The sequence below is a fragment of the Schistocerca americana genome, chromosome 11 (assembly GCF_021461395.2).
Source record: "Schistocerca americana isolate TAMUIC-IGC-003095 chromosome 11, iqSchAmer2.1, whole genome shotgun sequence".
NCBI lineage: Eukaryota > Metazoa > Arthropoda > Insecta > Orthoptera > Acrididae > Schistocerca > Schistocerca americana.
The window spans coordinates 83,729,492-83,753,693 of NC_060129.1; the positions used below are offsets into that span (position 1 = coordinate 83,729,492).

The window sequence follows — 24,202 nt, forward strand, 5'->3', positions numbered from 1 at the left end:
TAAGGTAATTCGCATATAGAGACATTCGCAGGCTTATACGTCTAGAATGGCAAGAGTGCGACAAATAGTTTACCTAGCATTTACCTGAGATATTTAGCGATACCAAGAAAATCTAAATTAGATGGGCGGATGAAGAGTGGAGCATCCACCCTCCCGAATACAAGGCCAGTCTCTTTAAGACAGTGCTACCTCATTCTGTTTATCTCTTGCGTACAATACTTCAAGTGGCAGGGAGCTAGGTTGGAGGGATAAGGTGCTGGTGCCCAAATGAAACAATCTAGACACAATACGAATTCATCAAACAAACTCGATAACTTGAAAAATTACAGAGGTCCGTCATTAAAGAATTTTGCATGTTACATGAGCCACAGCCTATCAAACGTTAACCAAATTTCACTGTACTAATTACGCTAAGGTCGTCAAGCAAGACTACTCACACTTCAAAGATCAACAACAGCGGTTGCTTCGAACTTAACACCGAGTGACGCATTCAGTTAAATTCAAACAGAATCAAATAATAGGTCAAAAAAATGAAAGACTCAATAAGTGAAATTAAATGTATATGAGGCTTGTAGTCCAATAAATTCTTAGCACACTAACCAATGGCAAAAGATTTACTAGTTACATAGACAACAAAACCAAAATGTCTTCATGAACAATATGGAGACGCTCTATACAAGCAAAATCTGAAATACTCATTAGATTTTCCAGCACAATTGTTCAAGGAATCTGACATGATTTAAAATTTACAGTCCTCGGTCCGAGAGACAGTTTGAAGTTACAAATCAGTACCGAAAATCATGATAAGTCACTCAGTTCAAACTGGCGACCTATTGGCTCAATTTATTATTTAACACATCAAACGGGCACTCTAAAAGGCGACTAGTCTCTACAGTAATTAATCTTGGGTCCAGAACACAACGAAACAGTTTGCTAATGTAGAGATTAAGACAGTGGACCAATAATTATACCTGTTGTCACACACGCCAGCACTGTGTGGAACAAATTTTTACGCTCTCTCAGATTCAGCAACTTAGGTCACCAAACATCCGCACCAAGCCAATGGTCTACCTTGGTCCGCTTAAAAAAACTTCGTCGTAACTGCAACGTGTTGTTGTTGTGGTCATCATTACAAAGATTGGTCTGTTGCAGCTCTCCATGCTACTCTACCCCGTGCAAGGTTCTTCATCTCCAAGTATCTACTGCATCTGACATCCGCCGAATCTGCTTAGTGTATTCATCTCTTGGTCTACCTCTAAGATTTTTACCCTCCACGCTGTCCTCCAATACTAAGTTCATGATCCCTTGATGCCTCCGAACATGTCCTACCACCGATCCCTTCTGCTGGTCTAGCTATGCCACAAATTCCTCTTCTCCCCAATCGTATTCAGTACTTCCTCATTAGTTACATAATGTACCATCTAATCCTCAGCATTCTTCTGTAGGACCGCATTTCGAAAGCTTCTATTCTCTGCTTGTGTAAACTATTTATCGTCCATGTTTCGCTTTCATACATGGCTACACTCCATACAAATAATTTCAGAAATGTCTTCCTGACACTTAAATTTATACTCGATGTTAACAAATTTCTCTTCTTCAGAAATGCTTTCCTTGCCATTGCCAGTCTACATTTTATATCCTCTCCTACCATCATAAGTTATTTTGCTCCCCAAACAGCAAAACTCATCCACTACTTTAAGCTTCTCATTTCTTAATCTAATTCCCTCAGCATCACGTCATTTAATTCAACTACATTCCATTATCCTCGTTTTGCTTTACTTGATGTTCATCCTATATCATCCTTTGAAGACACTGTCCATTCAGTTCAACTGCTCTTGCATGTCCTCTGCTGACTCACACAGAATTACAGTGCCAACAGCAAGCGTCAAAGTTTTTATTTCTTCTCCGTGGTTTTTAATTCCTACTCTGAATTTATCTTTTGTTTTCTTTACTGCTTGCTCAATGTACAGATTGAATAACATTGGGGATAGGCTGCAATCCTGTCTCACTTCTTTCCCAACCACTCCTTGCCTTTCATGCCCCTTAACTCTTATAACTGCCAACTGGTTTCTATACAAATTGTAAATAGCCTTTCGCTCCCTGTATTTGACAACTGCCACCATCAGAATTTAAAAGAGACTTCCAGTCAACATTGTCAAAAGCCATCTCTAAGTCTACAAATGCTAGAAACGTAGGCCAGTATTGCCTCACGTGTTCCAACATTTCTACGGAATCCAGCTGATTGTCCCCGAGGTCGGCTTAACCACTTTTTCCATTCGTCTGTAAAGAGTTCGTGTCAGTATTTTGTAGCCGTGACGTATTAAACTGATAGTTCCGTTATTTTGACACGTGTCAACACCTGCTTTCCTTGGGATTGGAATTATTACATTCCTTTTGAAGTCTGAGGGTTCTTCACGTGTCTCACACATCTTGCTCACCAGATGGTAGAGTTTTGTCAGTGCTGACTCACCCAAGGCTGTCAGTAGTTCCAATGGCAAGTTGTCTACTCCCGGGGCCTTGATTCGATGTAGGTTTTTCAGTGCTCTGTCAAGTTCTTCATGCAGTATCATATCTCCCATTTCATATTCATTTACGTCCTCTTCCATTTCCTTAATAATGCCCTCAAGCACATCGCCCTTGTGTAGACCCTCTACATAGTCTCGCCACCTCTCGACCTTGCCTTCTTTGCTTAGAATTGATTTCGATTTGAGCTCTTGATATTCATTCAGATTCACCTTTTCTCCAAAGGTCTCTTTAATTTTCCTGTAGGCGGTATCTATCTTACCCCTAGTGATGTATACCTCTAAATACTCACATTTGTCCTGTAGCCATCACTGCTTAGCCATTTTTCACTTTCTGTTCTGGCGTTAGTAACTTGCTTATTTTGTATAAGAAATAGTAGTAAATAATAATAGTGATGCTGTCACTGTTGGTTGGTAATATTTACTGGCAAAATAAAACCTAACACTAGATTGCGTACTTACATCTGTCAGGAGACGTACTGATTGATTACGCGAAGGGGTTTTCTTAATTGACCTTTTGACCTGGATTGCCTTCATGCTATCTGAATCTTCGATGAAAATACCTAAGGGACCTATGTGAATATAAAAATGGAAATGAAAGCAAATTAGTCGAATTTCGTAAGAGAAAGCTTAGCAGATCCGAAGTTGAACACATTAGTGGTCTCCCATATACAATCGAGACACTGCGATAGAGAGCGTACCTGTACAAAGCTCATATACAATTTGAACATCATTTTTGTTTAGTGTAAGAAAAGAATAAGAAGAAAATTGTTGTTGTTGTTGTTGTGGTCTTCAGTCCTGAGACTGGTTTGATGCAGCTCTCCATGCTACTCTATCCTGTGCAAGCTTCTTCATCTCCCAGTATCTACTGCAACCTACATCCTTCTGAATCTGCTTAGTGTACTGATCTCTTGGTCTCCCTCTACGATTTTTACCCTCCACACTGCCCTCCAATGCTAAATTTGTGATCCCTTGATGCCTCAAAACATGTCCTACCAACCGATCCCTTCTTCTAGTCAAGTTGTGCCACAAACTTCTCTTCTCCCCAATCCTGTTCAATACCTCCTCATTAGTTACGTGATCTACCCACCTTATCTTCAGCATTCTTCTGTGGCACCACATTTCGAAAGCTTCTATTCTCTTCTTGTCCAAACTGGTTATCGTCCATGTTTCACTTCCATACATGGCTACACTCCATACAAATACTTTCAGAAACGACTTCCTGACACTTAAATCTATACTTGATGTTAACAAATTTCTCTTCTTCAGAAACGATTTCCTTGCCATTGCCAGTCTACATTTTATATCCTCTCTACTTCGACCATCATCAGTTATTTTACTCCCTAAATAGCAAAACTCCTTTACCACTTTAAGTGTCTCATTTCCTAATCTAATCCCCTCAGCATCACCTGATTTAATTTGACTACATTCCATTATCCTCGTTTTGCTTTTGTTGATGTTCATCTTATATCCTCCTTTCAAGACACTGTCCATTCCGTTCAACTGCTCTTCCAAGTCCTTTGCTGTCTCTGACAGAATTACAATGTCATCGGCGAACCTCAAAGTTTTTACTTCTTCTCCATGAATTTTAATACCTACTCCGAATTTTTCTTTTGTTTCCTTTACTGCTTGCTCAATATACAGATTGAATAACATCGGGGAGAGGCTACAACCCTGTCTCACTCCCTTCCCAACCACTGCTTCCCTTTCATGCCCCTCGACTCTTATAACTGCCATCTGGTTTCTGTTCAAATTGTAAATAGCCTTTCGCTCCCTGTATTTTACCCCTGCCACCTTCAGAATTTGAAAGAGAGTATTCCAGTTAACGTTGTCAAAAGCTTTCTCTAAGTCTACAAATGCTAGAAACGTAGGTTTGCCTTTTCTTAATCTTTCTTCTAAGATAAGTCGTAAGGTTAGTATTGCCTCACGTGTTCCAACATTTCTACGGAATCCAAATTGATCTTCCCCGAGGTCCGCTTCTACCAGTTTTTCCATTCGTCTGTAAAGAATTCGCGTTAGTATTTTGCAGCTGTGACTTATTAAACTGATAGTTCGGTAATTTTCACATCTGTCAACACCTGCTTTCTTTGGTATTGGAATTATTATATTCTTCTTGAAGTCTGTGGGTATTTCGCCTGTCTCATACATCTTGCTCACCAGATGGTAGAGTTTTGTCATGACTGGCTCTCCCAAGGCCATCAGTAGTTCTAATGGAATGTTGTCTACTCCCGGGGCCTTGTTTCGACTCAGGTCTTTCAGTGCTCTGTCAAACTCTTCACGCAGTATCTTATCTCCCATTTCATCTTCATCTACATCCTCTTCCATTTCCATAATACTGTCCTCAAGTACATCGCCCTTGTATAAACCCTCTATATACTCCTTCCACCTTTCTGCCTTCCCTTCTTTGCTTAGAACTGGGTTGCCATCTGAGCTCTTGATATTCATACAAGTGGTTCTCTTCTCTCCAAAGGTCTCTTTAATTTTCCTGTAGGCAGTATCTATCTTACCCCTAGTGAGACAATCCTCTACATCCTTACATTTGTCCTCTAGCCATCCCTGCTTAGCCATTTTGCACTTTCTGTCGATCTCATTTTTGAGACGTTTGTATTCCCTTTTGCCTGCTTCATTTACTGCATTTTTATATTTTCTCCTTTCATCAATTAAATTCAATATTTCTTCTGTTACCCAAGGATTTCTATTAGCCCTCGTCTTTTTACCTACTTGATCCTCTGCTGCCTTCACTACTTCATCCCTCAGAGCTACCCATTCTTCTTCTACTGTATTTCTTTCCCCCATTCCTGTCAATTGTTCCCTTATGCTCTCCCTGAAACACTCTACAACCTCTGGTTCTTTCAGTTTATCCAGGTCCCATCTCCTTAAATTCCCACCTTTTTGCAGTTTCTTCAGTTTCAATCTGCAGTTCATAACCAATAGATTGTGGTCAGAATCCACATCTGCCCCTGGAAATGTCTTACAATTTAAAACCTGGTTCCTAAATCTCTGTCTTACCATTATATAATCTATCTGATACCTATTAGTATCTCCAGGATTCTTCCAGGTATACAACCTTCTTTTATGATTCTTGAACCAAGTGTTAGCTATGATTAAGTTATGCTCTGTGCAAAATTCTACAAGGCGGCTTCCTCTTTCATTTCTTCCCCCCAATCCATATTCACCTACTATATTTCCTTCTCTCCCTTTTCCTACTGACGAATTCCAGTCACCCATGACTATTAAATTTTCGTCTCCCTTCACTACCTGAATAATTTCTTTTATCTCGTCATACATTTCATCAATTTCTTCATCATCTGCAGAGCTAGTTGGCATATAAACTTGTACTACTGTAGTAGGCATGGGCTTTGTGTCTATCTTGGCCATAATAATGCGTTCACTATGCTGTTTGTAGTAGCTAACCCGCACTCCTATTTTTTTATTCATTATTAAACCTACTCCTGCATTACCCCTATTTGATTTTGTATTTATAACCCTGTAATCACCTGACCAAAAGTCTTGCTCCTCCTGCCACCGAACTTCACTAATTCCCACTATATCTAACTTTAACCTATCCATTTCCCTTTTCAAATTTTCTAACCTACCTGCCCGATTAAGGGATCTGACATTCCACGCTCCGATCCGTAGAATGCCAGTTTTCTTTCTCCTGATAACGACATCCTCTTGAGTAGTCCCCGCCCGGAGATCCGAATGGGGGACTATTTTACCTCCGGAATATTTTACCCAAGAGGACGCCATCATCATTTAATCATACAGTAAAGCTGCATGTCCTCGGGAAAAATTACGGCTGTAGTTTCCCCTTGCTTTCAGCCGTTCGCAGTACCAGCACAGCAAGGCCGTTTTGGTTAATGTTACAAGGCCAGATCAGTCAATCATCCAGACTGTTGCCCCTGCAACTACTGAAAAGGCTGCTGCCCCTCTTCAGGAACCACATGTTTGTCTGGCCTCTCAACAGATACCCCTCCGTTGTGGTTGCACCTACAGTACGGCCATCTGTATCCCTGAGGCACGCAAGCCTCCCCACCAACGGCAAGGTCCATGGTTCATGGGGGACGAGAAGAAAATTACTGCATTGTAAATATTAATATATCTTTAACAAATTGGCTTGAAACTTCTAGAGTCTGACAAGTACAGAATAAGTACATAACTTACATCTGATATTTCTTTTGTACATGGCGCAGTCCAATAATCGCTGCTTTGTCAGTCCGTTCCTTCTTAAAATTAAATGTCCTTGCGTGCGCGTAAGTACATTATATCTTCACCCGCGTTACCGAAACGTTTGTTCGTCGTTTCACGTAGTTTTTACATAAGATAAAAATGCAATTGGTAGTAATGCTATGTAGTACGTCTTAACATGTCGGCGACCAAATGTACAAGGGTAATGAAGTCTCTAGATTATTTCTTAACAAAACATAGATTGTTCTTTCTTCTGTTTCGCTGCTTATTGTATCACGCACTGCGGCAATGATTTTAAATATCTGCGCCCAGCGGGTCATAGTGTTTATTTAGAGTATTTAAACGCTGGACGCGCGTCTTGGTATAGGCGCACATTATAAAAAATATTTCTTATCTCTTGCGCTGTGATGCTTTGCCTCTATACGAACTACAGCTCGTTGGCTGTCCTTTTCTTTTATGAGAAATACCTCATCTGAAAAGTAACTGAAATCCATTAATATTATATTGCTTCCCGAGTGAGGAGCATGACTCAAAAAAAAAAAAAAAAAAAAAAAAAAAAAAAAAAAAAAAAAAAAAAAAAAAAGAAGTGGTTCAAATGGCTCTGAGCACTATGGGACTTAACTTCTAAGGTCATCAGTCCCCTAGAACTTAGAACTACTTAAACTTAATTAACCTAAGGTCATCACTCACATCCATGTCCGAGGCAGGATTCGCGGTAGCGCGGTTCCACACTTTAGCGCCTAGAACCGCTCGGCCACCCCACCCGGCGCGATGACTCCGTCAAGATCATCGCGATTCACGCGTAGTCGTCATATTATTGCTCTCGTGAATCAAGTTAGTATTACTTGCTACAATTCTTTACAATAGATTTCATATATGACATCAGACAAAGTGGTTGACATACAGAATAACAGTTGAATATATTCCTACGAATGAAACTGATGGTAAATTGTTCATGGAGTAATTATATGACAATTGAGCCGTACTCGTTGTAATGAATTATACAAGGATAAAAAATGTTCATTTCTTGGTAAGAGACAATGAAGTTAGGATAAAGATACACATACATGGATACATTATATATGGCATAATAAACATTAAAAATAACAAAGAAATAAATTATTTGATTTCGCAGAAAGTCTGTGTGTAGTGTGCACTCTTGGAAAAATATATTACAAACAACTGACATTCTTGTTTTACAGTGACATTTACAGGAATATTTTTGTCGTGGTCTTGACGAAGATTTGTTGCGGTAAACTATTAGCACTTTACTGATTTGCGGCTTTCATGAGCTGCAAAAAAATATTTCACTACACTTGGGTAGGTATGACTTGCACTGAGAGTGGTAGATCTTCGGGTATATATGGTAGCACTGCACTTGAGTGAGGGAAATTGATTGCACTTTCATAGTGGAGGATATGCCGGGCATCACTTTGACTATGGAGGTTGAAGTGGTTGTCTGTATGTGATGGTGCGTTGGAAATGCGTCGTGGATCAGGAACTGAAAGACTGGTTCTGCAAGGTGTTGAGCCGTTTGGTGGCGGGCCCTATTTCACTTGACACATGTTCGAGCTTCCATTCATGTTCTCGTACATGAAAAATACAGAGAAAATCTGTATTAGAGTGTGCTTACTTATTAAGAACTTAGTCTAAAAGAAAAGTGGATTAGGTAAGGATAACAATAATGCTTATGTACATAAGGTCTCATTCTCTTAGGAGTGCTTAGTTCTCGCATTTATTTATTTTTCTGGTTTTAATTGGGTCGACAAGATTTCGTTATTACTTGGCCTGGTCTATAAATCCGGCAGCAATTGTCAAAGTCGAGTTTGAGACATTTCAGATTAGTGTCTTGGTGATTTTGTAAGGTATATAAGTGCTCACCTCATGGTTTTATCAGATTTTATATTGAAAGTATGTGAAACACATTTGGCGCCCGCGCTCGTTGTGCAAAGGAAAGTGGATTGTTGAGTGCGCAGCGTACTCTGTGTCACGTCCATTTGTCATAGTCACGTGACAGTAACTTGGCTTCACAACGCTAGCAGCAGTGTTCCGAGAGAGGCGGAACGTTTGGTCTCTACTAGCCGTGTCGTGAGTTTTTACAGTTTCTCACCGACTCGGAATTACGGCAGCAGCCAGACGCGGCGACACCCGCAGCTGTGTCGAAGGATGTGTCCGTGGAAAGGCGTAAATAAACCGGTTACGGTACGTACAACACTCGCTCACTTGTTCAGTTCGGCCTTCTACATCGTGGTACAAGCACTTATAACATTACTTCACACGTGGAATTCCACACGTGTCCATGTAGTTATCACCTTTTCAGTTCACACGTTGTTATTATTTCGTGTCCACATGTATTTGGTCGCCATGTTAAAGTTCACACGCACCCGTTTTATACGTGTCCGTTTATTGCTTGTCTATAGTCGGTTCACACGCAACAGCATATATGTTTCCATTAGTTGATGACTGCATTATTACTAAAAAGTAGAGTTAACATTCGGTATACATATTGTGTCTAAAAATTATTTACAAAGGAAAAATAGTCTATGTCACTTCAAAACCTGACGAATAACGTGTCTCTTATTCATAATTTGTGCTTCCAAGGCACTTTAGGTTTACACCTTGTTCGAAATCTTGTTATTCTTTTCTTTTTACAATAACCACTTTTTTCTCAAGTTCAGCTCTTTTATTTTATCTGTGTTAATTACGTCGTTAGTTTGAAGACATAGTCAATGTGACTTCGTTTACGGTATGAACGGTTCATGTTCAAGTTTCTATTATGGAAATTGGGAAGCTTAGTGTTCTCTGTCGTGCAATTGCACGTAACAATCGTTAATTGAATTCACGGTTCTCGGAGAATATACATAGCCTGTCAACAACTAAAGTGTCACGACCATCCATACGTTCAGTCTGTAGGTATCAAGCATGCAATCAGTCCGTAAAATTCACTTCTCTTCTGGGTAAGGTAGGAAGATAAGGATACTGATTAGAGGAAAACACAATAGACTTTTATGGGGTGAAGAGATCTGAAAAAAAAATTTTAATGACGTATGAAATGAGCCTAACATAAATTGTGCATTATCACCCTAGTTTTCCATGACAAGTAGTAAGCGTAATTAAATCGATGCGGTAGTCTCAGTAGTGTGTGATTCAGCTCTCCAAGCATTTCTCTATACATATCTACAATTACTTACACCATGCATTAGCAGCGAACAGAATCTGTTAGCTATCTTCTGTTCTGGTACTAAATTAGTTTACTTATAAGTGATCTTTGCAAGTATTTCAGCTGCACTGTGCCTTAAAATTCTTATGAGCGGTGCAGTTTTCTCCGTACTGTAATATAAGTAATTGAGTTGCGCACTTCTTTCCTGCTACCTGGATCGTTATTGATTTATTTGACTCTCATATGCTAAGCTGCTGTCTGTGTCAACTGCTTTTCACAGGTGTTCTCATAAAAATTGTTGTCAAACACTCCTTATACATAACATAACATTTACCTCATAAGAGTTAACGACCTTAATAAACTTTTATTTACGAGCAATCATTCTTGTACGAATGATCATTTTCATTTATTTCATTGAAGAGGAGAGAGCTCTGCTGTACCTAAAACTAGTGGTAGCAGGTGGCACTTAGCACGTCCGTGCTATATTATTCATTTGTCAGCTCTTTGGCTGTGGCCGTTCATGGCTCAATTAACTTAAAACTTAGATGGAAAGCTAATCTCGCTTTCCTACAATAAACGTATTTTATTTCAGATGCTCACATGAATTACTTCTCTTGTGGAGGCAGATCGACATGGTGTTGTCCTGTGCATTGCTCTCATCTATGCTTATACTTCACACATAGAATGACTATATATATACATATATAAGCAGCTTAACTTAGCAGAGATCTTCAATGTTTGACTCGGTATTTCTCTAAGTCTGCGTGATGAAACTATAGTTTTATTCGTCCACACACAGGGCACAGGGTCAGCTAATAGATAGCAACCAATGTGCGGCTTTCTTAGTATAATAAATGGTCCTTCATACAAGTGCTGCAACTTGCGATTCTTATGATATGTCAAAAATGGTATGAAGTCGGTCTTTAATAGCACTCGTTCATTTACATGATACGACAGGACTCTGGTAATGTGTTTGTCGTGCGCCTTTTTTCGTAGGTTGGCATAAGTGGTTAAAGATATGAGAGCTTGTCTTAACTTGTCTTCTAATGTTACTTCAGGGTGTTGTAATTTTGTTCTGCAGCTTCCCCGTGGAGACATAAAGAAGCTGCTAATGGTTTTCCGACTTGGGTGGAGTTGAAATGTCAGTTATTTTCACTTGATTAGTATTTTGTGTCATACCAGGCTGAAAATTTGCGTTCGTGTCCCATGTGAACTGTGCATCACTGAATTGCATGTCATTCGACATCGCTTTTGATGCTTGTTTCGCCTTCGTGTGAAAAATGGTCGGATTTACTTTGCTATTATGACTGGCGGTAATAAGAAAAGCATGCGACGGATTGTCCTGATTATTGTTCCTGAACTGTTGGTTAAGTTGGTGAGGAAATGTCGCATTTTGAGGCTGTAAAGAATTCATTTGATGTGATGGAGTGAAGCGACTTGGCTGACTGTACTGTTGTTTTCCCTTGTGACAGTTTCCATTATATTTCCTGTTGTTCGGATGCTGGTTATTACTTTTGTGATTAATTGGTTAATTGCCGTACTGTCGCTGTGTGTTTTGAGAATTCGGGTTATATCTATTCTGGTTTCGATATTTACTATATGGTTTTCGATTGCGGCGGTTGAAATTATTATGATTGCTGTAACGCTGAGCGTTTGGTTATCCCGTGTTATGCTGGTACGACATTCCGTTGACACAGTTTGCTACGTCCTGTTGCGAAGCGGGCGGTCCATTATTGTAATTATTCCGCGCCCTCGCACGCACGTCCTCATAGCTCATATCCAAATTGTCAGGAACGGAAAGAAAGGCTTTTTGGTCCTCTTCACTAACTAATTTTTTCCTTATTGACAGAGCAAGTTTTGACTTGTTCAAGATCATGATGACATCTTGGGTTGAGATGGGCGTGTCCCAATACTGAATTTTACGTAGATATTTTTCGAAATAACGCCTCAAACCGACTCCCTTGGTGTTGAAAGGTTCGGCTGCGTAGACCTCCTTTCGGAGTCTTTGTTGTATACCAGAACTCCAGAATTTATTAAAAAAATGTCTTTTGAACTCTGTGTAGGTGTGTCATTTGCCTATTATTTTAGTACCCCAAACTGATACTTCGCCATGTACATACCCTAATAAAATGTATTCACTGTCTGTCGTCCCATGATTCTGGAAAAGCACCTGTGAATGATTTTAAAAATACCACGCGATGTATATTTAGTTTTTTAGGTATAAAAGGCTGGAAAACTCTGTGTTTCAGCACACTCTCATCGCGCAATAGTTCAACGAGTGTCAGTTGATCGGTATGACTACGTCACGTTGAAGCTTTATGGCGCGTATTATTTACAGTTGATGAGAACTGTACTTGATACTCGGGATATTGACGAGTTTCTTGTTCTGGCGGTAGTGAATAATCGCTTTGATTGTCACCTTGCAGTTCTACAATTTATCTTTTCAGCTGATCTATGTCATTGGTCAGCCTGTGCTTACATTCCGGAAGATAGTGGCTGAACGCTCGTCTGATTTCTCCTAATTCACTCTTTAAACTGTCACCAGAAGTACTGGGAGCGGTTAGGATTTCTACTGTGGCAGTTTTAACTCCAGCCTTTACATCATATTGTACAATACTCTCAATGTACTGATCCTTAGATTGTATCCACTTTCCTAATTCCTTATTAAGTGTAGTGGTTACTCCTGCAGTGACATATTCGATCCTTTTGTCAATATTGACATCGGATATTCGCTGAGCAAGGTTTTCTACTCGCTCGCCAATGTGGCTGACACCTTCTGTCAATTGGCCTACTATCTTTGAATCATGACTGTAATGCTTTAAAGAGTCACTCGCTGTTGATTTACACACATAGACTTGTGTCTGCAAATCTGTAAAGTCTCTACCAATATTGGTATCGGCGGATTCCACCATGGAAACAACACTGCCAGTTTTTGCATGTACGCTTGAGTTTGGCTCGCTTGCGTAAGCAGTAGTAATGGCTTTAATTTTTTCCTCCATGGTGTCATTCCAACTTTTGATTTGTGTTTGCATGTCGGTAATAAGAGAATTTATAAAGGTCATTCGCGCTTGAGTGTCCTCTATCTTAAATTCTAAACTGTTGAACCTGCTGTGTACAGCTCTGTTCTGGTCCTGTAATCTGGCATATCATATACAAGTGAGTTCTTCTGTACACACAACAATTATGCTGAAACTGCCTGGCAGATTAAAACTGTGTGCGGGACCGAGACTCGAACTCGAAACCTTTGCCTTTCGCTGGCAAGTGCTCTACCATCTGAGCTACCCAAGCAGTACTCACGCCGCGTCCTCACAGCTTTACTTCTGCCAGTAACTCGTCTCCTACCTTCCAAACCTTACAGAAGTCGTCCAAATCAATCTGTGGGATAAGAACGTTTTCAAGCATATCGTGATATGTACTTCTTGTAACAGAATTATCGGCACCGTACACCTTTTCCCGTGATACTGCACAAAACACATTCAATTTTGGACAGTCCCTCTTGTTGACCAATTTCATGTGGCTTTTCCGTACCCCATATTCTCACATTATGACGGTCCACCTTCCCATTTACATGGAATGTTGCCTCGTCACTGAACACTAAGCGTGGCAGAAAACTGTCATCCTCCATCTTGCCAAGAACGAATTCCAGAACTCCACACGTTGTCGTTAGTCACCTTCACGAGAAGCTTGCAGTAGCTGAATTTTGTACGATTTCGTATGTAAACGTCTACGCAACACACGCCAGACGAACATCGGAGGCATGTTGAACTGTCTAGCTGCACGGCGAACGGATTATGCGGACTCCTTGTGGATCAATGGCGGATGCGCTCGACGTCTGTGTGAGACACTCGGCGACGGCCCGGCGATTTCCCTTTACACACGCAACCTGTTTCTTGGAATTGTTCATCCCGTTGTCTAACGCTCTGTGCTATAGGATGATACACACAAAAGTCGCGCTGAACGGTTATTACTGACCTGCAGTCCCCAAAACATAGAACACAAAGCGCTTTCTGTTTTCCCGACGCCATTTTTACTAGAACTGAAGTGGGCGCACACTGTTGCTACCTAGCTGAAACCGTGTAAAACTCGAGAGTTTGCTCTTTCCACAAGTAAGTTGTTCGTACACACATGTGAAATAACATAACAATCACGATAGTTTTGCAAGCGGATGACACATTTTCTTAGAGCACAGTTTCCGCCAGCACCACGCTCGGAAGTACCCGCTGGCGTGTCTCTAGCCGCCTGAGGCTCGTCTAGCTGGCTAACGCCACTGCTGTAGGCGAGACACAGCCCCGTCCTTCTCTCCCTCTGCATACCAGATCACCACGTATTGACATACACAATGGTTTCATTTGAAAAAGCGAAGTTGATCGCCGTCTCCTACAGTTAATATGAGTATTACAAGGACTAAACGTCGCTCATACAGCAGTTTCTCAGAAATAATCAAGTGCAAATATCGTAACAATCTCTTAAATGGTTTCGACAGTATTTGTCTTAAACAGTGCAGCTGATCAGTCAGTATACATGGTGGCTCCTGAACATAATCAAATATTTTAATATGTTATTCTACAACTAAAAGTAAAGAAAAAGTTCATACAAACATCGGTCCACAAATGTTTAGTTACGGAGTTACGGCTGTAAGGTGTCAGCCAAATCCAACACCTTCCATGGAAACCCTGACATGGTAAGCAAATCCAGTAGTATGTCACATAGCTCCGAATAAATCGTGACATTAAATTAACCAAAGTAATACGAGTAACGAGTGAGCAAATGGAATACCACATACTAACACAAGAATGCCTAAATGCATGTCATTCCTTCCCACCGTGAGACAGACGCAGTTCCGAGGGGAGAAACGAGAACAGAAGCCGAGAGCAGAACCGTGTTAAGCTAGAAGGCCCTACGATAAGGGACACCCACGTCGCCAGCTAACCGCTAGGACCACACCACCCACAAGTTTTAGCGTGAGACTTTTCCGCGTCTCTGTTACGTCAGGACCACCCCCCCAGCCCGTGTTAAAAGATAGAACACTCCAGAAGAACAGTATAGATCTTACGATACCAGAAAAAGGACCACACCAGCTGCAAGTTTTAGAGTGAGACTTTTTTGCGTCTCTGTTACGTTGCAATCTTTTAAAACATTGCCCCACCACGAAAAGCATAACGTTTCTCATTGGATAGACAGAATTTTTGTAGGCGGAGCTTAAGTTTAACATTGAGACCCTGATTGGTCAGATGAAAAGACAGCCAGATAGTTTTTTTTTTAAACCAACTTCGGTAAATTGTAGTAACGAGAAGTTAGGAAAGAGTTACTTCCGAGACGGCGAGCTGTGCTGCCCGCGCCCCCTGACGAACACCAACAAGGTAATGAACGCACGCGATGCCGAATAACAGCGCATAAAGCTTCACTCAGAACTGCAGAAGTCTCATCTGTTACACCCCCTTTTTTGCGTAATACTAGTGTCGATCGTCAATTAAAGCTCATGGTGTTCACATTTGCCACTTGAAGTAAAAATCTGAAACTCGATGATTTTTCTGTTATATAGTTATTGAGAAGCCACATCAGCCACTGTAATTTACGACAAGTTAGATAAGTAATTAAAGATAATTGAGGGTCACTGTAGACGATTTTGATAGTTTTCTCTTTTATGAAACTTAATTTAAACCTAGATTACAGATGTGATATGGCATAGGTCATCCTTCGATCCATTGTAGAACTTGGAAACCCATTCAGTGAATATTCGTTCACATTTTTGTTGAACGCAGTTGGTTTTTATCATCCTGTATTAAAACAATTTATAAAAAATATCTTGTGAGTAGAATAAAATTTCCAATGGTAAACTTAACTGCTTTTTCGACGTTATTTTACCAGCTAACTAAAAATAGGAAAGCCTTGAACCCCTTCCACTAAATTTAGTAAGTATTAAGATTCTTTTACAGGGAATGCAGTGGAGCTGACGCTGAAATCATTAAGTATTTGGTTATATCATCGCTAGTCTCACTGAACTCTTCTGAACTCTACATGTCATGTGTGGTCTGGCGTCTCCTTACCAGTAACAGGTCCCAGGTTCAAACTAGTCAATTCCCTAAAAAACATGCTCAGAGCGTCGTTGCGCGAAAGTGGTAGGGAGACACGATATATAACAAACAGACCCCACGCAGAATGTTAGACGGCTAATAAAGGATTTTGCCTGAAATTTAGCATCTTCACTAATACGAAGCCATCGCAAAACTGTAAAAGTAAAGCATGATTTCCATTTACTTCGTTGTCATTGATCTGGTGAATGTAATAAAAAATTTTCCCAAATCGTGTAATTGGCGAGACGTACTTACAATTCCTTCAAGAAGAAAATCCCCGCTTGCTCGAAGATGTTCCACTTGCTACGCGATCGCAAAGGTGTTTTCAACAGGACGGCGCGCCTCCACATTTCGCCAACCCGTCACTACACATTTAAATGAACATTTTCGCCACAAATGCATTGGTCGAGTTGCTACACGTCTGTGGCCACTCAAATCGTCCGATTTAACACCAATGAATATTTTGGTTTGGAGATGGGTGAAAGACATAGTTTATGAGGACATAGTCAAAACACGTGAGGCATTACTTGCTCGCGTTATGAATGCAATCGGCAAAATTAAGAACAACCCTGTGAAACTGAAACGAGCAACAAAATCAGTTCATACATGTGTTGCAAAATTCATTGAACTCACTGGACACGTTTTTGATTATTTATTGTGAATGTATTGTGAAACTGTATGCCCACTGTACAACTTCCTTAACACTGAGCTTTGTTTTATCCGCTGTAACATGAAATCACGTGTGATATAGTATTAATAAAAGCAGATTATCTGACAAATTCATACAGTTTCAGTTAAAGTTATTAGCATCATTATTTCAAAATTAAATTCTCTACAACTTAAAACTTTGTGCAGTCGCCTCGAATTTAAAAAACATATTGGGCCAAGTAATAAATAAAAAATTTTACGAAATTACTTCTTTGCTTCTCTGGATGTTCTGAAAAACTACTGCAGATACACGTCTGGAGCATCTCTTATTAGTTTCACCAGATGAATAACAAGAAAATAAATGGAAATCGTGCTTTACTGTAACCTCGTGCAGTTTTGCGATGGCTTCATATTACCGAAATTGGTAAATTTCAGGGAAAATCTTTCACTAGCCATAACTCCGTAGATGAACATTTGCGGACCTGTGTTTACAGGAACTTTTTTCTTTAGTTTTCCTTGTAGAATAACATATTGAAATATTTGCATACCTTCGTGAATCACCCTGTATATTCGGAACAACAGAATGACATCCATCTTGTAAAATGGTGTAGTTCAGATTAATTTACGCTTCTTTATTTATTATACAGGTAGTTGCAAAAATTGTGTTTTGTGATTACACTTGTTTGTAAAATTTCAGATTCTTCAGCAGACTGCAAGTTCGGTGAAGTTATTTTGAGGGAAAAGTTTTTTACTTGGCCCGACATCTGCGACCTTCCGTGATGTTCCGCAGAAACGCTAGTTGGTTCATCCGCATTTTTGTGGCGGTGGTCATATGTAGTGGCTACAGTCGCCCAGTTTCCGTTACAGGTAAAAATTATGTTTTTTTCGATTCCTATGAGGCTGGGTATGATAATGGACAGCAATTTTTTGTGAAGTAATGAAGTAAATGTTTAAGTTTTACACTGAGATCTTTACGAATTTATTTTTCGGAATCGTATACCGAAGTTTCCGGACATAGTTTAACAGCCGACAACTCAGGTAAGTGTTTCATCCGTTACTCATGGTCCAAGTGGTTCTTTTGGTGCTAGTTTATTTAATCACGGTAGCCTTATTTCTGGTTTGAGATGTCCTCGCCGGCGCCGTGGGGAGGCGAGCGTGTGCAAGCTTCCCTCCAGCTGCCTGCGCCACCTGTTCCCTGTTTGTCTTATTCAAACACACTAGAATAGTGGCCTACTTGAATATATCGAGGTTCTATTTTTAGAACAGCGAGAGAAGATATAAAATAAATATACATCATTTGTTCAGAAATCTCTCTCGTCCAAGGGTCGCACAGACTTGTATTCAGTACTGTTAGTTGCTCCTGCATGATAGGCAATACGTACGTCAGACGCTATTGCTATGCAAGTAGCATAACTGGCAGAGTCGGGCGTGACCCACTCGTGGTACACACAGGCGTGAACTTGTTGGGGTAACTGCTTCGGGTCACAGGGCAGTCATAAGAATACTGCGAGGGAACTGCGCAACATCGTTGGGTATCAGTGTATCATTGCCTTTGGTACTGTAGAAAGCTCCAGTTGGAATGCCGTTTGGTCATCATGTTGCGTAGACTGGGTGATTTTTACGACTGTGTACAGACTCCATCGATTGATCGGTGAGGGGATATGGAAGAAAATGTCTACCGAACTTATGTCCGGAAATGCATGGTTTCCACACTAGAAACCATTTATTCAGTCATACACTGTTACTAAGACTGCAGTCTAATACTCGCTGTACCGCGTAGCCACAGTTACAGTATGTACTGAAAATGCTTTCCATGTGCCTGGACGCATGCGTGCATACGCGCCGTACCGTGCTCTGTATCACACGCTCACACCGACCAGGCTGCATAAGAACAGCGTCAAAGGCAGGATGAATACGCTGCTCCAGTGTCTCCACATCTGGAACTGGCTACGCGAGCACGATACTTCTGAGGTTGCCCCATAGCCAAAAGTCGCACGGGTTGAGATGCGGTGGACGAGCGGGCCATGCAACTGGACCACCTTCTCCAACCCATCAACCAGGGAAGACACGAATGAGATACGTCTGGGCGTTAACGGCAAAGTCTAGGAGCCACATAACCATTAGAATCATCAATAACACTTCTTCCAGAAAGACGCCCGCAAGAAATGCCGATAGTTCAGGCCTATTAGGCGATGTGGAAGGAAGACTGGTCTCAAAATACGGCCGCCAATTATCCCGGCCCACACATTCCGGCTGCACCGATGCTGATGATTCGCTGTCACCATACCATGGGCGTTCTGCATACCATCCCACAGATGCCTGTTATGAGAGTTGAAGATACCACTCCACGTAAAGGTGCCGTCATCTGTGAACAGGATGGATAACACAGATCACGGAATCGTGGTTGCCTGGTGAACGAATCAATGACAGAACTGTTCCCTATGTGGAAAGACTGTCGCTAGTACGCCCTGCACACACTGTAAGTGATAACGGTAGCAACAGTCGTCATGGAGAATGTCCCACACGCTCGTCTGGCTTACCCTGTACAGGCCGGTCCACTGCCTGCTACTGAGATGGCGGTCGCCTTCCACAGTGCTGATTACATTTTCTTCCAACTCTAGTGTCTGATCATTTCGGGTACGTCCTTGACGACTTCCTGCATCCTAGGTCATGATGTGCGATAAACAGTACCACCCTCTATGAGGATATCATGCATACTGTAACTGTAGCTGCATGATATTACACTGCAGCTTCTGTAACAAAGTATGATTGAATAAATGGTCTCTGGCATACGGATCGTGCATTTCTGGGCATCATCAGACATTTTTTGTTCCTTATCCTCTCATTGATCAATCACTAGAGTTTGTACATAGTTGAAAAAATCATCTTGAATACTCCATAGACCCTTAAAGTGATAAATCTAATCTGTCTGTGTAACGTATCGGTAAAATTTTCGCAATGGTTTACTTAGTTGTGTTATGTTCCACACCGTAACTTTTTTTTTTAGAGACATACTGATGTTACAGATTTCATCTTGGACATGCAAGTTCAAAATGTGACACCAAGCCAGCTGAATTGGAGAATCCCGCAGTTCCCATGGCTATTTACTCATAATTTCGTATACAAACTGACTTCCTCTATTTCCTTCGTGTCCAAGTAAAATCAGATATGACAGATAAATTCTCCTCTAAGAGTCACGTCCTAAAACTTCACATCAATTTTAAACATATTTCGTGTTAACTGTATTTAAATCCTGCTTGAGTTGTAATATATTCCGTTTTCGTGCGCCATGTACCATCAGATACGTATATTGTGCTGTAACATCAGCTGCGATCAACATTTATCCTCCATAAAAATTATCGGAGTAGCAGCCTCATTCAAAGAAACATTTATCCAATCTTTAATTGTGTATCAAAGTGAATAGACGTAAATTTTTTTAAATTTTCATAAGTTACCAGTGATGTGTAGTACGTCTGTCGCATAAAATCAGTGTTTCTGTAGCGCTTGTTGTAAGTAACATGTATCCCATCGTCTGCATTTGCTGTAAACTAACGATAATTTTCGTTTGGTTTTCGACTACAACCTCTAAAAATCTCACGAGATTAGTAGCGTTTATAGAAGATGCTACTGCACTATAAAGGAAACATCAATTTGCGTACGGCCTGCTTCAGATCTTAACGGTAACTTGCTGTACTTGGAGCTTAACTGGCCCAGAACATAAGAAAGGATCTGCAGGCTTACTTCAATGATACTTGTTTACTGTTCTGTAAAACATTACACCAGCCACACTGCAGCCCCACTGTGAACACCGTCCTCGAACGTGGGAAGAGTTAGCTGACGTTCGTAAGTTACGATCAGTCGCCTGGAAGCTGCTGTATATGGGTGTCTCTGGAGAGTTACCAGCAGTCATGTATCAGATATACCACAGATACCTGTTACTATCTCGCCCGCATCTCGTGGTCGTGCGGTAGCGTTCCCGCTTCCCACGCCCGGGTTCCCGGGTTCGATTCCCGGCGGGGTCAGGGATTTTCTCTGCCTCGTGATGGCTGGGTGTTGTGTGCCGTCCTTAGGTTAGTTAGGTTTAAGTAGTTCTAAGTTCTAGGGGACTTATGACCACAGCAGTTGAGTCCCATAGTGCTCAGAGCCATTTGAACGATTTTTTGTTACTATCTCCTGCTGTCGCTTCTACACGGAGTACATGATCTGTCCCCACTGATCCACTTGGCTGTCAGCAGCTTCTACAGGAAGTACATGATCCACTTGGCTGTCAGCAGTTTCTGCAGGAAATACATGATCTGTCACCGCCCATCCACTTGGCTGTAAGCGGTCTGTCAGTGGTATGACTAGGCTGCATGGACGGTAGAGCGGGGACCAGGGAGGCCCCAGCACGCGGTACCTATCACCCTAACCAACAAATAGGAGGTGCAGGCTTCCACTGAAATCGAAATTGAGTCAGTGAGACTAACTTCAGCTTTTGAGTAATATGGTATGTGCAGTGTCAAGAAGAGGCAAACACGAAAGGATAGCATCTGTTAACACTAGGGAGTTCAAATTTACGGCAAGTGAGTGTATCCGTTAGGGAAATGCAAGAAACGATGCGAGGGAACACTAAGTGTACCCACTGTCCGTGGCTGGAAGCCTTATTCAGCCTGCCGAAGAGGTCATTCCGTCAACTGCTAGGGAACGTGGTGCTACCGGCAGCTGACCGCGCTCTGCAGCCACACTTGGATCATTCAACTGTCAGAGAAGGTTGAGAATGGTGGTCTCACTCATCTAATTTCAGTGAGACAATTTGCTGCAGTGCAAAACTGGTCGTGCCCCCCACGTTCTGAATCGAATGTAACTACTGACTCAGAGTTCGAAGGTTCTGTGACAAAGCGACCTGAAATTTCTTGGACTTGCGTCAAGGGGTTGAGAACTCTATGGAGACCCTAAATGGGTCCGGTGTTTGGTACACATCAGAGGCTGCTGCTCAGGTAGCTGTTTGGCTGCAGAGTGGACACAACGGTTTTCAGATTAGACTACTCTTCATCCAGTCCAGGTAACGGTAGGGACCAGAAAGTGTCAGTAATAGTTCCAAAGAAGAGTCACATACTGGCTAGAGTATTACAACTCAAGTGATTAACTTCTGAAGCACTGATAACAACGTGCCAGGGTTTGAAGCTGGCCCAGTAGAGCTCACATAATACCCGGTACAGAAAGCTGGTGGAAATGCGGAACTGACAGCAGCGAGATACTGATAAAAATTTCAGTGTGCATCGAAAATATACATGGAGATAGTAGGGCATTTGTCCCAGGTCACAAACAAATTGTACCAACCAAACCAGAAACATAAACTGCGTGTGATGCTGTCTGGGAAAGACTCAGTATCATCGGTGGGCAATAATTTGGAATCAGGTCCCTCTGTCAACTTCTAGATCTACTCCAGATGCAACCAAAAATTATAGAGAAAACCGAAGCACTGTTACATAAGTTTCCAAGTCACACTCTCATTGTTGAAGTAGATGTTAATTGTGCAACAATCGACTGAGAAAATGACAAAGAGGTGGGGATGACAAGACGTCTGGTCAAACACCTCTAAATGAGTTGTCTGAGAATTACCTAAAACAGACTATTTGGGAACCCACTAGTGATATTGGATTTGATAGTTTCAAAATGACCATACCTCTTTGAGGAAGCTCACACAGAAACTAATATCAATGACCATGAAGCAACAATGATTTGAAACGTACAAATGGCAACTAAAACAAGTAGCAGAATACATATATGTTCAGCAAACCAGATATAGGAGCTCTGTCCGGCACACAGTTTTAATCTGCCAGGAAGTTTTAATCTGCCAGGAAGTTATATACAGAAGCAGTTGTGACCTATTTGAATACAAAACTCAAAATATTTAACTCTGGAGAAAAACATGTAGAAAAATTGTGGTTCAGGTTTACAAGAACAGTCAGCTGTGCACTTTGTACGTATGTAGAGAAGTTCATGATAAGAGGGACACTCCACAGTCTGGAGTCATTTTAAAGAAACATCTAAAGAAAAAGAGACAACTGGTCAATGAATGCTAGGCAAAACGTGGGGCTACATGTAGGAAGAAGCTAAATGAGATGTATTTGGCTGATGAAAGAGAATTTCGTCTAACCTACTCAGACTACCGACTCGCAGATAGGCACAACAAAAGGACTCTCATAATTAAAGCTTTTGGTCATTAAAGCTGCAGTCAACAATAGACAACAAGCACACACAGACACACACATATGCACTCACGCAAACGCAACTCACACACATGACTGCACTCTCAGGCAACTGAAACCACACTGCAAGCAGCAGCAACATTGCATGATGATAGTAGCCACAGGATGGGGGTAAAGATGAGGTTGGAGTGGGGAGGGTAGGTGTAATATGTGGGGGTGGCGGACGGTGAAGTGCTGCATGTTAGATGGTGGTAAGGGGATAGGTGGGGAGGAGAAGAGAAGTATCAGTAAAGGAGATAAATAGAAAGACTGTCTTTGGTGGTGAAATGATGGTTATGTAGTGATGGAATGGGAATAGGGAAGGAGCTGGATGGGTGAGAACAGTGACTAACAAAGGTTCCCACAACCCGCCTGGCGTCCTCCTTTGCTAGTCACTGTCCTCACCCATCCAGCAAGGTGCCCTGTTCCCACCCCAGCGCTACACAGACGTCATTCCACCACCACCACCCCCATATTTATTTCTCTACGTTTCTGCTACTTCCCCTCCCTCCCCACCTCTCCGCTGCCCTCTGTCTAACTTGTAGCACTTCACTGTCCACCACCGCACCATCCTGCTGCTCCCCTCCCTGCCACAGCCTCCTCCTCTCCCCACACCCAGTCACCACTCCCACCACTTACTCGTGCTGCTGCTCACAATGTGGTTTCAGTTCCTGAGACTTCAGTCGTGTGTGTGAGTTGCGTGCGTGCGTTCTTGTGTGTGTGTGTGTGTGTGTGTGTGTGTGTGTGCATGTCTACTGTTGACGAAGGCCTTATTGGACAAAAGCTTTAATTCTGAGAGTTTTTTGTCGTGCCTGTCTGCAACTCAGCATTTCCGCTCTATGGTGAGTTGCAACTTTCCTTTTCGTAATATTGTTACGTTCCATCCTGGATTTATCATAATTTGACTCTTACTAAGAATACTGTAACAGAATAGGAAGGACCTCTCACAAAACCTAGAAAATACCAGTATTACGTAAAGCTGGTACCAAAGTTAGTGTCAGACACTTGTGAACTGGGTAATGACAGCAATTAAGAGTAGCAAATCAAAATCAGAAATTCCGAATGAGTATCTTAAAACGTTTCTCTAGAAATGGTACTGTGGGGTACTGCTCCAATTTGTGACGGTGACAGGTATAGATGTAGAATTAGTGTCACTAGTGTTGGGAAACAGCTGAGATTTAACAAGGCTCCAGACGTGATGGAATCTCTATCAGACCCTCCACCGAACTTGCACCTGAGTTAGCCCCTTTCCTAACAAAATCTATTGTAAATCTCTAGCACAAATAACAGTGCCCAGTAGTTGGAAGAAGTTCGAGGAGACACGCATCTAGTAGAAGAGCATCAGGAGTCATTCACAAAACTACCATGAAATATCCTTGC

General features: G+C 41.5%; 1 protein-coding gene across 1 annotated transcript in view; it reads left to right on the forward strand.

Annotated features, from left to right (window-relative positions):
- The window catches only part of LOC124553262 (60 kDa lysophospholipase-like), a 120,721-nt gene that overhangs the window by 2,708 nt on the left and 93,811 nt on the right, over nt 1–24,202 (forward strand). The window contains exon 2 of the mRNA XM_047127148.1: nt 17,290–17,459. Within this exon, the coding sequence (XP_046983104.1) occupies nt 17,372–17,459 (88 nt within the window). The 5' untranslated portion in view covers nt 17,290–17,371. The remainder of the gene's footprint in view (nt 1–17,289; nt 17,460–24,202) is intronic.